The sequence below is a fragment of the Dissoconium aciculare genome (genome assembly GCF_010015565.1).
Source record: "Dissoconium aciculare CBS 342.82 unplaced genomic scaffold K489scaffold_21, whole genome shotgun sequence".
Taxonomy (NCBI): Eukaryota; Fungi; Ascomycota; class Dothideomycetes; order Mycosphaerellales; family Dissoconiaceae; genus Dissoconium; species Dissoconium aciculare.
In genome coordinates this window covers 103,810-117,688 of record NW_022984971.1, presented here as the reverse complement: position 1 = coordinate 117,688, position 13,879 = coordinate 103,810, and the positions used below count along the sequence as shown (strand labels likewise).

General features: G+C 50.0%; 6 protein-coding genes across 6 annotated transcripts; 3 read left to right on the top strand and 3 right to left on the bottom strand.

Moving 5' to 3' along the window:
• Positions 1–690: 690 nt before the first annotated feature.
• Positions 691–2,386, bottom strand: K489DRAFT_413967 (acid protease; the record flags this gene model as incomplete). The annotated part of the gene is made up of 2 exons (XM_033608107.1): positions 691–1,775; positions 1,825–2,386. The coding sequence occupies 2 exons, from the start codon at positions 2,384–2,386 to the stop codon at positions 691–693; spliced, it is 1,647 nt and encodes a 548-aa protein (XP_033455222.1).
• A 972-nt stretch (positions 2,387–3,358) lies between these two features.
• On the top strand, positions 3,359–4,742 carry K489DRAFT_374520 (uncharacterized protein; the record flags this gene model as incomplete). The annotated part of the gene is made up of 2 exons (XM_033603534.1): positions 3,359–3,747; positions 3,803–4,742. 2 exons carry the CDS (start codon positions 3,359–3,361, stop codon positions 4,740–4,742), a joined length of 1,329 nt encoding a protein of 442 aa, XP_033455221.1.
• Positions 4,743–5,398: 656 nt separating this feature from the next.
• K489DRAFT_374519 (uncharacterized protein) lies at positions 5,399–5,920 on the top strand (the record flags this gene model as incomplete). The annotated part of the gene is made up of 1 exon (XM_033603533.1): positions 5,399–5,920. The coding sequence occupies one exon, from the start codon at positions 5,399–5,401 to the stop codon at positions 5,918–5,920; it is 522 nt and encodes a 173-aa protein (XP_033455220.1).
• A 406-nt stretch (positions 5,921–6,326) lies between these two features.
• K489DRAFT_374518 (uncharacterized protein) lies at positions 6,327–7,151 on the bottom strand (the record flags this gene model as incomplete). Its single annotated transcript, XM_033603532.1, has 1 exon — positions 6,327–7,151. One exon carries the CDS (start codon positions 7,149–7,151, stop codon positions 6,327–6,329), a length of 825 nt encoding a protein of 274 aa, XP_033455219.1.
• A 1,511-nt stretch (positions 7,152–8,662) lies between these two features.
• K489DRAFT_130067 (uncharacterized protein) lies at positions 8,663–10,470 on the bottom strand. Its single transcript, XM_033599036.1, has one exon. The coding sequence runs from the start codon at positions 10,307–10,309 to the stop codon at positions 8,774–8,776; it is 1,536 nt and encodes a 511-aa protein (XP_033455218.1). The 5' UTR covers positions 10,310–10,470; the 3' UTR covers positions 8,663–8,773.
• Positions 10,471–11,427: 957 nt separating this feature from the next.
• K489DRAFT_365247 (uncharacterized protein) lies at positions 11,428–13,785 on the top strand (the record flags this gene model as incomplete). The annotated part of the gene is made up of 4 exons (XM_033602718.1): positions 11,428–12,181; positions 12,232–12,659; positions 12,716–12,783; positions 12,842–13,785. 4 exons carry the CDS (start codon positions 11,428–11,430, stop codon positions 13,284–13,286), a joined length of 1,695 nt encoding a protein of 564 aa, XP_033455217.1. The 3' UTR covers positions 13,287–13,785.
• Between the last annotated feature and the right edge of the window lie 94 nt (positions 13,786–13,879).

Below are 13,879 nucleotides of genomic sequence, written 5' to 3'. Positions count from 1 at the left end.
CCATGTGGGCCTCGACAAATGATCACAATGTCGGTGATGTGATAGCCCTAAATACCGGACACCCCACGAATGTTCGCCACGCTGCAGCACGCGATGCGAACGAAGGCCCGTGCTGAGCAAGTATTGTGAACAGCTTCCATGCTAGGTTGGCTCCTTTCAGGCATTCCTCCATCAACCACCTGCAGGAAGAGAGCTTTGCTCGGACCTCACGCATTCGAGCAGACCGCACAAACGTTTGCCCGTTCACGCACCTCTGCGGTCACCCTGAGGATCTGACACTTGCCTCGTTTCCGGTTTCAATGGCAGGGCCATGTTAATACGCATGCCAGACTTTCCCACCGATGATCCTGCTGTGCGCACACCTCGACGGACAGAAGCAGACCCACATCCCTCAAGCTCAAGTTCCTCCCTCCAACGATTGATGCTGAAGCAATTGATCAATCAATCGCAGGATGCCTGAGTCGATCCCATCACCATGAACATTTGTTGTGACTGATGACTTGCAACGATGCTCGTAATGATTCATGGCTGATGATCTGTCCGAACCAAATTTTAGGGTTCCAGTAGAATCATTTATTTAGGGTCTGGAGACACTGAATCGGTCATCGTCAAACTCATGCATTCGACGGACTCGATGGGCGGAACTTGTTCGTTAAAAATATGAGTTGAATTCCAATCACTTGTCCTCATTCATCCTGGCAGCTCATGTATGATGGTCGTTCTGGCCAGGCCGCCAGTATCGTCTTGGTTATGTGGTGACGTGCGCAAGTCTCCTACACCTAGCTCGGCCCTGGGAACGGACCGATGCCCCTGACTTGCTTCCAGCTCTCGTAGCTCGAGCTGCCCTCCTGGCAATTCGGATGTTCGCACCGTCTCCAATTCTTGAGGGTTGCCCTGGCCATCTGGCAGCTCTGAAATCAATGCCGACGGAATTGGTTTGAAGCAAGATTGCTCAAATTGTGAGTCAACTAACGATTCAGTTGCATTTTCGTCCAAGCTGATGTCGGTCTCACGATGAGCCAATTCGATTCGTCTCTTGCGCCTTCGGGCCAAGAATATGCCTGCTGCGGTGGTTGCCAGTAAGCTAAGAATTCCAACAACGATACCAACAATGCCGCCCGTCGTAAAGCTGCTGCTGTTACTGCTGCTAGCCAACTGTGGCAGTATAGATACTATAGATCGTGCGGACCCATGATTGACCTGACCGATGGTGAAGTTGCCCCGTTCATAGTCAACCACAAGATATGCCTCCTGGAGAAATGCCCTTCCAAGTGTGAGTTGGCTGTCGTTCGGCGCCTTACGGATAGGAAAATACCGAATAGGTGAAGTGCTGTTATAGAAGGGTATCCCCAGCTGGGCAACAAATGCTGAGTAGGGGAAGTTGATCGAGGTGGTTGAAGCTGATGTTCCATCCTTGGATATTGTGAAGGTAAGTTGTGGTTTTAACTGCATTAATTTTGCGTGTGTCGCATCATCGATGGCATACAAGGATGTGTCGTTCAGATATGTCAAATTGAACGCCGTCGCAAGCTTGTCGCAAATTACTGAAGGAAGCCAGATCTGCGATGCGGTCGAGTCGATAGCCATGCTTAGATTTTGAGTTTGGTTCGGGAAGGCTATCGTTCCCTGAATGGTACCCGTCACCTGCAAACCTCGGACGTACACACGTAGCTCAGTGCCCTGGTTTTGGGCCGCAGCTGTAGGCACTATGATTCGAGTTTCTGACAAACGCGAGTCATCATAGCCCCCAATGATGATGTTTGCAGCTTCCTGTCCTACAGTTCTCGTCAGCTATCATCCGCGATCAAGCTCATTGGGACTCACGATACCAAGCGCCGACGAAAATTCCGTACGACAAGCTTGAAATGAGGTTGTTCTGCTTGAGATATTGGACCATGCTCGGCGAGTCCGTTGTCAACACATCGAAATGTGTCGGATTGTTACCGAGGCCGAGTGAGCCAATCCAGAAGTCCCAGGAAGTAATCCCGCCGATCAGTTGACTCGGCATGACGATTGGTGTCTGCGAGGCTAGACGCATTGAGTCCTGTCCATACATCAGGTTCGTATATGAACCGAATAGGTTCTGGCCTGTCAGAAGACTGTAAAGCCCGACTGACCGCCAAGTCGTCGAGTCAGCGGTTGTAAACCCGGGAGACTGCGTTCCGTTGGCATTGCCTGCGCCACGAGCTTGTGCGCAACTGAAGCCTGTGAAAGACAAGTTCGTACACCCTTCTGGTGTCGGAAACCAGCTTACACTGGCAGTAGTCGATGGCAAGACATAGAACGACTGCGCCGGATTTCCGACGGAGATGTTAAAAGTGGACCAATTACCGTCGTTTCCAAGCCATGTTGATGCATCGAGGACAATGGGAGAAGGGAAAGACATATCCTCGGAGGACTGCGTTCTACCCGTATTCTCCGCACGATGACTTGATATGTCCTGTTCAAGTTCGAACACCAGACTGTCTTTGAAGCGGGAAGAAAAAAACTCCTCGTATGTATTCTTGCTGCATATCAAACGTAATTGCACGCGCGCAAACACAAAGAAAATTGCGAGCGGTAGTACTCATTAGGAGAATGGTGCATCAAGATGGAAATAGTCGGTAGAGCACATGGAGAGCGAGAAAAGATGACGATCAGGCAGCACAATCTCCAATCCACTAAAGAAAGGATGCGACTGCTGAAAGGCTCTCTCGGTATCTCGCAGAGCGTCATTTGCGGTTCTGCGCTGTGCGCACGGCTGCTACGTGCGTGCGTGGGATGCAGGGATCGTTCATCGTTCTCTATTTTCAGCTGCTCGTTGATATCATTCGAGCTGGAACTCATCGCCCTTCGCTACCCGAAACTTGGAGGAATGTCACCTTCAGAAGAGTCTGGCCATTTGGCGGCGCTGATGACACAGCCCCAGAGGTGCTCTGATCATCCACAGTGGGGATTTTTCAAGGTTGGATTGGACCGTTGAAATTTGGGGCTCCTGCTCAGGCGATGCTCGCAGGCGCCACAGCCGAAGGACCCGCAAACATGGTGCAGTTCTTAGCCCTTGATGTTATTGCGCAGATGTCATAAAAAAATGGCTTTGCCGATCCGGCGGGCGCACTCCTTCGCGGACCGCTCAGGAAAGAAGGATTTGTTTCGGGCGCAATACGATTGAACGCGACACTTCCTTCATCAAAGCTAAGGTCAAACGCCCGTGCGAGCATCGTACTGTTCAGTGCGGCCTCTTTGGGAGTAATCAAACCACACATGCCTCTGGGGCTGTCACTTCTCTGCAGGGCCATTGTCCACCGATTAAATAAAATACTCTTATGATCAGACAAAATATAATGCAAACAGTTGTTCACTTCACTTTCACTTCGCCATGATTAGGTCTACCGACCCGACAGTGCTCGTCCCGTCGACACAGTCGGCGGTCTTGAGCACGCAACCTACCACCACACAAGCACAGACTGTTGCTGCTATAACCCAATGCTCCACGCTCGTTTCTCCCTCTTGCGTTCCCTGCTTTATCGACGCTGCGACCAAAGTGTATTCCTTTCCGACATCACTCGTACTGATTACGTCTACCGTCTGGCTTCAGACGTTCGTATATACTTCTGATGGCATTCTAACGACCTCGATATCGACCTCGACGAAATCGGAGACGCTTGTGAAAACTACTGGTACTGTTTCAAGCACGAATACTGAGCCAACGAGCAAGCATGCCACCTACTCGAAGCCCATCACATGGACTACCGACGACTATACTCTGTAAGTCATCGAATGTCATGCTTGCATATGCATCTAGACTGACTGGTTATCTCAGGACATATCCCAACACATACATTCAGTATCATGCTTTTAGCGGCGTTGGCGCACCTTCACCCACTCAGGCAAGTGGAGCAAGTCGCACAACAGCATGCGCATCACACCAGGCCATCCGCTCGCTCACTCTGCCGGTCACAACGGACCGCTCGGCGCTTTTGTACACCGTCAATGGCGCGATATCTCAGCCCCTGCCCACAACTATCCCACCGAATATCATCACTTATCTCGACAGCCTAGCGACCGTTGGATCACAATTGGGAAACCGATCGTTCGGTTCGTGTTTGCCCATCACAAGCATCCGAAAAATCACTTCTTGTCCCACGAGTACGATCGCAACAATCACTCCCACCACATCTGCAACCTCAACATCCAGTCGTCCTGTCACGCAGATATCAGATGATCCAAGTGCGACCGATTCCGTAGCGCCTACGACAGCGTATTCCACGGCTCCAGCCATAACACCGATTACTGCTGCAACGATGTTTACAACCGGGACGATTATCAGCAGGGCTCCTCCTGGATGGCCCTCTCCCGGCTCCACTAGACAAGACACAACGTCTATCGCCGGATATTATTACATCGATGGCGAGACTCTGCGACCTGGGGAGGCAATCACAAGGGCAGGGCCTGTCATATCTCTAGCGTCTAATGGTGCCACATATTACGTGAATGGTAGACCTTTCACTGTAGTTTCTGGAAGTGAAATCAGGCTTGGCACGAGTACAATTACCGCTACAACGATGCATCAGACAACAACGACGACTCAGACCACAGCTCACGATATGGGAGATCTAATCTTGAGTGGCCTAGGCAGTCAGCAGGGTCCGGACACATCTGTCACACCAGGATCAGTCAAGGGGGACGGCAGTGACGGTAGACAAGTTGGAGCGCTTGGGTCGTTTGCTGCAGTTCTCGGAGCTGCAATCCTCATACTTTGAATTCGCGGCGTAGATTTCTCGCAATGAACCGCAATACTCCTTCTTGAAAGCGTCGTTTCATTATGCGAGTGGAGCGATTCCCATCATCATTGGCAAACTTGAAAGAAAGGGCGTCGACTCTTGGTGATGAGCCTGACTCTATCGTAAGGTTGACTCGGCTCCGAAGTCCCGTGAAAACCTAGTCAAAGCTGCACTAAGCGATCGCGAAGGACAATTTGTTTTGTTCAAACTCATATTGATCTGAGACCAAGAACAATTGCTGGATGAGATGTAGTGCTAAAGTATCGTGTTTGGTTTTTTGGTTGAGTCCGATACCGCGATCCCGAAACGCGGCCCGGGCGCTTAAAAGGTGACGGACCGAATGCCGAGAGGGATTATGATTGGCGAAAACGGCACAGGTCGCAACGCTACATCCCTTTGTAGGCTTGTTGGTCCCAGAATAGCTCCCGAGCTTCGCCCTGTTCATTACTACCGTCCCGTCTTCACCATGAGGCGCAGTTCTTCCGATGACACAAAATGTATGCGCATTTCCGGATCTCAATTGTCCACGTCAACTGTGATCTACATCTTTCATGTACCAGCGATAGTCACCGCATTTTAATGATGTGAAAGGCTTATTCACTTGCACTTGAGCGGCAATCAGCTGTTCTATCACGATGAGTCCGCACAATCTTTATGGTCACTTCGCGACGACTGTGACTCTTTTCAACCACCAATCAATCACAATCCCGATCTTTCCAGAATTCTCAGAAGCAGCAAATCCCACATTCACAACGCATCAGTCAGTCTGCCCAACATGCGTCCCAGTCACAGTCAAGCCTGGAGCAACCGATGCCACTGTCGTGCTCGCAACAACACTCGATTCATATGCGACGACTCTCCTTGCGCAGGGCGACTCCTGGCAACATTGGAAACTGAATGTATCACCGACTCCAACTACCATCTTCAACACGCACACGGCGCCACTGAGTAACCAACCGCAGCGTGCTGCCACAACGAGCGCTGTCTTGTTAATCTGCGTTGACACTTGTGCTCCTACTACAGCTCTTGTAGCAGCGCCAACCATTCTTACAACTACAGTGCCGACGATCAAGCCACAAGCAACGACGAATCTCATGGGAGACTACATTCTTCACGGCATAGGAGCTGGATGGGGCCGGAGTGAGGATACTTCATGACAATATGATGGCGAAAAATGTAATATCGAATAGGCTGGCGTTCTTGATTGTTTTATCACGTCTCTGGGCATGTATTGCCAATTATACAAAACGAATCACGGGTTCGGGCTACGACCGTGGTGCACGTTACTTTTCGGGCGACGCTTATCGTCATGAAACGCAGAGGGAAAGAAGCAAATGCAAGAAATCGCGATTTCAATTGGAATAATGCAAGATTTATCCAATAGTGCGACATTCCCAGCAACCTCCACCGGTGCACGTTCTCCTTCACCGTCTTAGTGACCGCCCTGCCTCCTTGCATAAGTCGTGTTCAGAATTGTGGCCATGAGCGAGAATACTGTCGAATCGCTTATCAAGCTCATGAGACGCGCGCAATTCCCAATATCCAGATTAAGTTTCAGGTCTATCACATTAGACCGCTGTAGGCCAACGATTTCATATGCTTCATCATATGGTTCCTGATCTCTTCTTGCAATTTGTTTGCGGAAATGTGCTCTTGCATGATATTTGGCTGAAAACCACAGAAGAGACAACAGGCTACCTCATATGGAACTCGTTGACGAAGAAAGTGGATAGCGGCGGGCAAATCGTCAACAAATTTGACTCTTTCTTCACTGCTCCCCCTGAAATGCTCCATCAGATGCTGCTTGTAATCGCCCGGGTCCGTGAATGCCTCAAGATGTGGACATTCACCGCACGCCCAAAGGTTCTGTGCGTGTTCAGCTTTGAAATGTTCCACCAAAATTTCGGATGTCTCATAAGTCTGATTTGGTTTCGAGCAATGCTCATAGATGCAGAAATATTCACAAAGTTTCGTTTCATCGATCCATTTTGGTAGTACGGGCTCTGTGGCTCTGAAATCAGCAAAATGTGGCGATCGCTGATATAGGATACGGCGCCATCGATCCAGCATCGTCGTTCGAAGCCGCTCTATCAAATAATCTGGAGTGTGGTATTTCACGGCATTCGGGATTTGTAAAGCACTCTGATCCGATGCGGCTAGCACCAGCACTTGTTTCTGCGCAGAGCGTGAGACTCGGTTGAATGCTCGTTGTAGGACGGTGTCGATACGCCTTCGATGTTTATCTTCCAACGGCTTGCCATCATCACCCAGTGGGTTGAAATTTGCCACATTTGCAGCCAATCGCTCTGCAACTTGGGTTGACATCTGCATACGATATCTATTCAATCGAAGACCATTCTCCGACAGCGCACGCCTCGATTTGTTCATATCGTCCCGTTCGTTGTCCGTGTCCAAAGATTCTGGATGTTTTCTGAGCTCATCATGAGATTGCGATAACACTGCGTCGTGAAAGGACTCCAGGCTGGCCTCGTGGGATTGAAGTAACTGAGCAATTTCGTTCGCGACCGATGAATTCCATCTACAGACCTCTTTCGCGATGCCTTGTAGGTTGTCTTAGCCCATTCCCATGTGAATTCTCCAGTCATCGAACCCCCCAGATTGGAGATAAATCCAACTGGACAATCTCGAGTCTTCGGGTATAGTCTTGCATAGGAATTTGAACTTCGCTCGACACGAATTGGTGAGCGGATTGATTTTGTCCGAAGCCATAATTCTGCGAATTGATGACACAGAGTGCAAATCGAGCGCGACAAGATCTTGACCGGTACTTGCTTCCTATCACTGGACTTGAGTGGGAAAAGGATGCCAAAACTTCATGAATAGCGGGTATTATCTCATAAAGTTTCCGAATGGAATGCGGACATATATATGTTCGCTGAACACGGAGTATTTGCATTCCATGTCGTACAAAGTTGCCAGGCTTCTACTTTCGTTATGACTGCAATCCTCATGCTGAATGCACTTATGGTTCGCATGAACGCTGGCGCTTAAAAGCTCATCTCTGACGCCGACGCGTATTTGTTCTTTACCTACCTGGGTACTGTTGAGACGTGTCTCAGCGTACTAAAGTTTTCCGAGAATGTACTTGAGCAGATAGGGCTGAGTTGATGGTACTTTTAAGGTTAGTCGACTAACGACTGCGATGATATGACAAATCAAAGCTTTGTGCGCACGATGAATGATCCCTAGGCTTTGCCACTCGCGCGCTGGCGCGTACTTTTGAAATCCCAAGAATGCATAGACTAGTTCCGAGTAGTAACCAGGTGATCATCCTACTGTTGGGCCATTCATTGTATATGTGTCCATAGATTCAAATTTGGAGGGGGCATTTGAAGGGGGATGAACGTTCGAGTCATTTGAGAGGTCAGAACGCCATTCCGATCATCATCGATCGGGACATCGACCGCACTCAATTTTGTGTATCGCTCGACGCGTGACTCGATATGACTGCCGTGAAGGAGTCGATGCTCTGCTGAGAAGATGTTGAGCTCCACAGTTCTTCTCACCTGCAATCCAGTGGGCTTGGGATCATAGCTTCGAGAAGCGAAACGGGGTCAACAACGCGCGGATGCTCGAATTTCTCCGGCGCTTCTTGTTAGTCGCTGATGCACGCGCCAATCACAGAAATGGCTATTTGATTCGACAGCTTTCATTCGTCACCCAAGGCGATCCAGTTTGCTCGGCGGTTGTTTCCATTGTATCGTCAATCGAAAGACTCACACTTGAGTCTACAAGACCAGTAGCCAGCCACATTTCATTTTTGTAAAGTGATCTCTGAGCAAAACCTTGTTTCGCGAACGTGATCTTCATGTGTAATTTGATTCGCTCACCCCCCGATGAACCAGACTGGATCGAATGTCGGAGAACTGGATCGCCGACAAGTCTAACCCTCCTCTTTGATCGGGAGGGGCGTATTCAAGTGCAAGATCTTTGCCTTTCATGATCACATTTCTCGCAACGACAACGTCGGCTTAAATCTGGCCTGTCATCTATTCTTTACTAACTTCCTCAGCTCTCGGAATGTCCCAAGGCATTGAGGCAAGCGCCAAACCATGCATGTGCTGCTTTGCCATGTGGTTCATCACGGCTTCATTTGACCCCCCCTGGTCATTCTCTGGTTCGAAGCCGCAGAAGAGACAGCGAGGGATCTTTTCCAAGATGAGCTGACGAGTAAATTCAATCAGCGCCTCTGTGACCCTCTCGAGATCAGCATGCTGTGATTTGAATGCGTTGTGATCAGCATGTTGCTCTTTGAAATGCCGTGAGAACTCGTCTGGGTCCTCGAATTGATTCGGCACTTCTTGTGGGCACGCGTTACACGTCCAGCAATACCGTGCATGGGCTCTTCTGCAATGTCTCAGCCACGCCTCGATGGTTTGATAGGTTACTTGTGGCTCTGGGCAATCTACGTGGATGCAAAAATACGGTGACATATCTTGCATCACATGCGCATGCCATTCAAGGCGCTGAAGAAGTCTGGCAGGTTTGAGTGATCCGCAAATCGTGCACGAGAAGGACTCCGTGCCAGGATTTACCCTAGGCAACACTGGATAGCACAGAGTCCCATCTCGTACTGAATTTAAGACGGCTTTCTGCGAATTTCCAGATTCCTTCGGCAGAACGTCATCTGCAATGAGCTCAGGAGCGCTCGTTTCAGGATCTCGAATTGAGATCTTTGGGTTCTTTCCATATGAATCATTACTCATCATTCTGTCGTCGTTGGGATGTATTTGTGGGTCGACTAAAGATGGAGTATTGCCAGTCGCTGAGGAATTCATAGCCCTGGCTAAGCCATTAGAATGGTGACGCTGATACGAAATACGCCGCCATCTATCCAGCATTGTCCTCCCAACCCGCTCTCGTAGATACTCAGGAATACGATAGTGCTCAATCTCGCGGTCTGGGTCGTTGGGTTCACGTGACTGCGCGGACGCCGGCAGCCCAGTCTTCCCAAAATTCTGAGCAGGTCCAAATGCCCAATGGAGTGTGGCGGCAATGAACCTCTGAAATTTGTTTTCAAGCGGTGCTCCATCCGTCCCAAGGGGTTGAAATTCCGCTACCTTTTTCAAATCTTGCTCTATTTCTTGGAGGCGTATCTTATTTGCGACAAACGTCAGGCGGCGCAGACCGCCTTCGATACGATCCTTCTGACGAGTAATCATACGATCGTCATCGCTCGGTATTGACTCTGCACTAACGTCACTAAACTCTCCGTCGCTCTCTTGCGCCGCGGCCGCCGGTAGCTCTGTCCCCAAAACCGTGCTTTGTAGCAACTCGAGGTTATACTCGAGAGCATCGAGGAACTGGGCAATCGTGTTGGCATCGGAAGTATTGTTGGACAATCTGTGAGCGATGGACAATTCGCTCTCCGCAAAGACCCCCAGAGTGTTAGTCCAAATCCGAAGACGTGAGGCTTGCGCTTCGAGCCAGCCCTCGAGGTGGGTGGGCTCCGAAACCTGGGTGAGCGTGTCAGTGAATATCTTTTGACACGACTTCGCTAGTCTAATGATGTTGTCGGAGGCCATGACGACAAGGTGTTGTCAACAGATTCAAAACTCTGATTTTACCATGTTGTCGCTGCGAATTCCTGGCTATCTGTGCTTTCATGCGGATTTTTCTCAACGCCGGCGCTTGTGCAACATGAAACTTGGAGAGATCCCTTTTGACAAACGCCAGTGACCGGCAGGGATGCTTGTACCTGCAGCCAAGCTGCGCTACAGGGAGGGACCCGAGATACAATGCATTGTGAACATTGTGTTGCGGGTTACATTACAACCCATGTAGAAATGTACTCGGGCGGTTCTCAGCTTCTCGGCGAAGACAAGCAATGCTGAAAAGGGGGTTGTTTAAACATGTAGGCGGTCATATGAGCCTGGTGATCTGTTTGATGTATCAGCCATCGGAGACTTTCGCCCGCGCTGGGCTGTGAGCCGCCAAATGCGCCATATGCGGGCACGCGCGCGAAATGCCTGATGATCTGAACATGTGCAGCGAGATACTTGTCGGCCTTCGTGGCGAGCACAGCAAGGATTGCTCGCATGGGCCCAGAGCTGAATGTACAAATCACGTGATGTCTCCGGCCGCTCCCTCAACGGCTGGACCGTCTAGCGCAGACGTGATCGTGGCGTCCTTTGCGCGAGTCCCTAGCTCACTTCAATTTGCCCTTCCCAGCGCCAATCACAGATTGAACATCTAATTCGCTGCGCTCTATAATGAGGAACTGCGGCGGCGGCGAGACAGACCGATGCTATGGAGCTCAGGAGGTGGAGTGCAAATAGCATGGACCCGTGGAGGTCAGCCCGGCCCTCAGGTTCAGTTCGATCGTCGCACGACGCCATGCCCGATCACGAGTGCACCAAGGTCCACGAGAACGTGACAACCGCGCCGACATTGACTCGGCTCGCTCATATGCAACGTGACCGATCCAGCGACCAAATGTCGCATATCCGTCCCGTACTTGTTGATTATACTGCTGCCAGCGTGCGAGACTGCTTCCCTTGAATGCTTCTGATATGCAATCTCGATCCCAACGACAGCCCACCGGCAGATCTGCTTGATAGGCGAGCGTTTTTAAAGAGAGGCGACGAAACACTTTCGCAAAGGAATCGTAAGGAGGGCAACTCGGTGAATACCTCCAACCAGGATGGGTGAGCATGGCATCGAGCATGCTTCCGGTGCCCATTCAGTTTCCCGTCAATCTTCGTTTTATGATCGTTTCCTGGCAAGCTACGCACTCGACGCGGACGGCTCGTTGATTCTTCGCAGCGGACCACAAGCAACAAGCCTAAAACGATGCTGGTCAACCTTGATAAGGCATATCGTCTTCCCTCCGTCAAATCCCGATAGCTCTGCACGAACGCACAGCATTCTCCCTTCCACATGTGGCCTTGGGGAGTCTCATGCCGTAGAATACTTCGAGAAGCAACTTCTAGCAAATGACATTGTCGGCATTGTCGTCCGCAAAGCTGAATGTCTACCCTTTGACGATGTCTACACAAATCTTGCTCTCGACTCGATCCAATCGGGTCAAAATGCCGATGTGCTTGAGGACCATACCTCTCACCAACATCGTATTCAAGTATCCCAAAGCATCGCCGAACTTTTCGATCAGACCTTACGACATGTCACCAAAGATGATGAGTGGGACTTCTCCGGCCGGGACTACTTTGTCGAACGGATCCTGCATTTCGTCTCTCAAAATCTTCCCATTGAACTTTGTTTGCCCGCATTTCCCTGCAAGTCATCGAATTTGGACAAAGTCAGCGGCGTACTACCGGATCGAGGCGAACGAATAGCTCTAGAGACATTGCACACTTTCATATGCTCTGTGCAGAAAATCTATGATCCCGGGGCGGTACTCTGGATCATCAGTGATGGCCATGTGTTCAGCGATTGCAGTGAGTATCAGCTTGATCGATAAAATAGGCGCGGCTGACGCGTAGACAAGTCGGCGTCGATGATGCTGTTGTTGATCGATACAATGAAGCTCTACAAACGATGAACAACTCTCTTGCCTTGGACTTCGGCACACGGGACCGTGTGCTGTTCCGCTCACTGGTCGAGCTCCTGCGGCTTGACGATACCAATCATTTACAGTCGAAGACCGATTTACAATTTGATTACAAGTCTCATTTCTTCGCAACGCAAATCGACCGACAAGCCGAGCTTTCTCGTCAGATTCTACTCAGTAACTTCCGGCCAGATTCCTCGATTTTGCGGTCTCAAATCAACGCTTGCGATCCGAGTACGCTTTCGCTGTATCGTGGATTCTCCCGCTTCATGCTGGAAGATCTTGAAAATAATCGATACGCCCTGGGGATGAGCCGTAGCCAGCGAAAAAAGCTTTCGTCGAAAATTGCCATCGAGATGATAGAGGTACGTGATGCCGTCTCCACCGATATCATATAACATTGTCCGCTGATCATCAAAAGCGCAATCAAGCATACTCGAACCTGATCGAAACACTTCTGCCTTATCATGTCAGGCTATCGATACATGCGTAAGTCAGCTCCAGATTCAGCGAATTTGCTAATTTGTAGGCTGATGGAGCAATTCAGACACAATAACGCAGGCCCCAAATTCGGCATCGATCTCCTCGGCGCTGGAGTGCGCGCTGTCAGGTCACTGACGTCCTTTGGAGAGCCAGATACTTCGCAGGATCTGCTCCACATCCCAACACCTTGGCACGGCTGCATCGTCGAAGTGGAAGGTCACGCACAGCTTTACATGACCAAATCGCACGCCGCTGAGGCAGCAATCCATAGCCAAAAGTTTCGAGGCTCGTGGGACATGTCGACGGCCAACATGGGCGGCCTGTACCGATTCCAGGATATACAGTCAAATGACGAACCAACATCTCCTCTTAGCACGACAGAAAGCGCTCCAAGCAGTATCTTCACGGAAAATTTACAAGCCACGATTCAGATCGAAGAGTTCGCTGTAGAACCGGGCGAAACATATTCATCAACTACGGCCAGAAAGTCCGTGAAAACATACATATGAACTCTGACCTTAAGATTAAGGACGCTTTCTCGCAACGCGCTTTGATAAGACTTGAAGTTCATGGCAGCAGCAGGTCCATTGCGGAGGTATACAAATGTTAATTCTCGGAAGAATTTCGCTGTCCATACCATTGCCCTCACAGAGCAATGGCAAGGCCACCGATAAAGATGGGATGCCATCACAACAAGATCGGAAGGGACTCCTTGCCAGAAATGATCGATGTCCACATAACCTTGTTTCCAACGACTTGGCATTCCATGGCTTTCGTCTAACTGTGACCCACGGTTCATTCCAAAGGGTTGGGACTATGGACTTCAATCCCTAAATCGATGGCTCCATCATCGAAATGAGGGCGTAATGTATCCCGCCTGGGCACGTTCAATAGCTCCGAGCTAGGAAAGATATGTCTGCTATCGCAGGAGAAAGAAGACACGAAGGTTAGGCTCATAGCCCTCTCAGTGATAAACAGATAATAGTGATATACGCAGTATGATTTGTGCTTTGATTATTGTTCTGATGCCATATGAAAGGAAAGTCGGAGGTGGGTTAAGTGGGAGCGAGTGCCGAAATTCGGGCGCGATGACGTGTATGGA

Bases quoted from the DNA above. Each gene is read 5' to 3' on its own strand.
- K489DRAFT_130067 (XM_033599036.1), bottom strand. From the start codon at position 10,309: ATGGCCTCCGACAACATCATTAGACTAGCGAAGTCGTGTCAAAAGATA.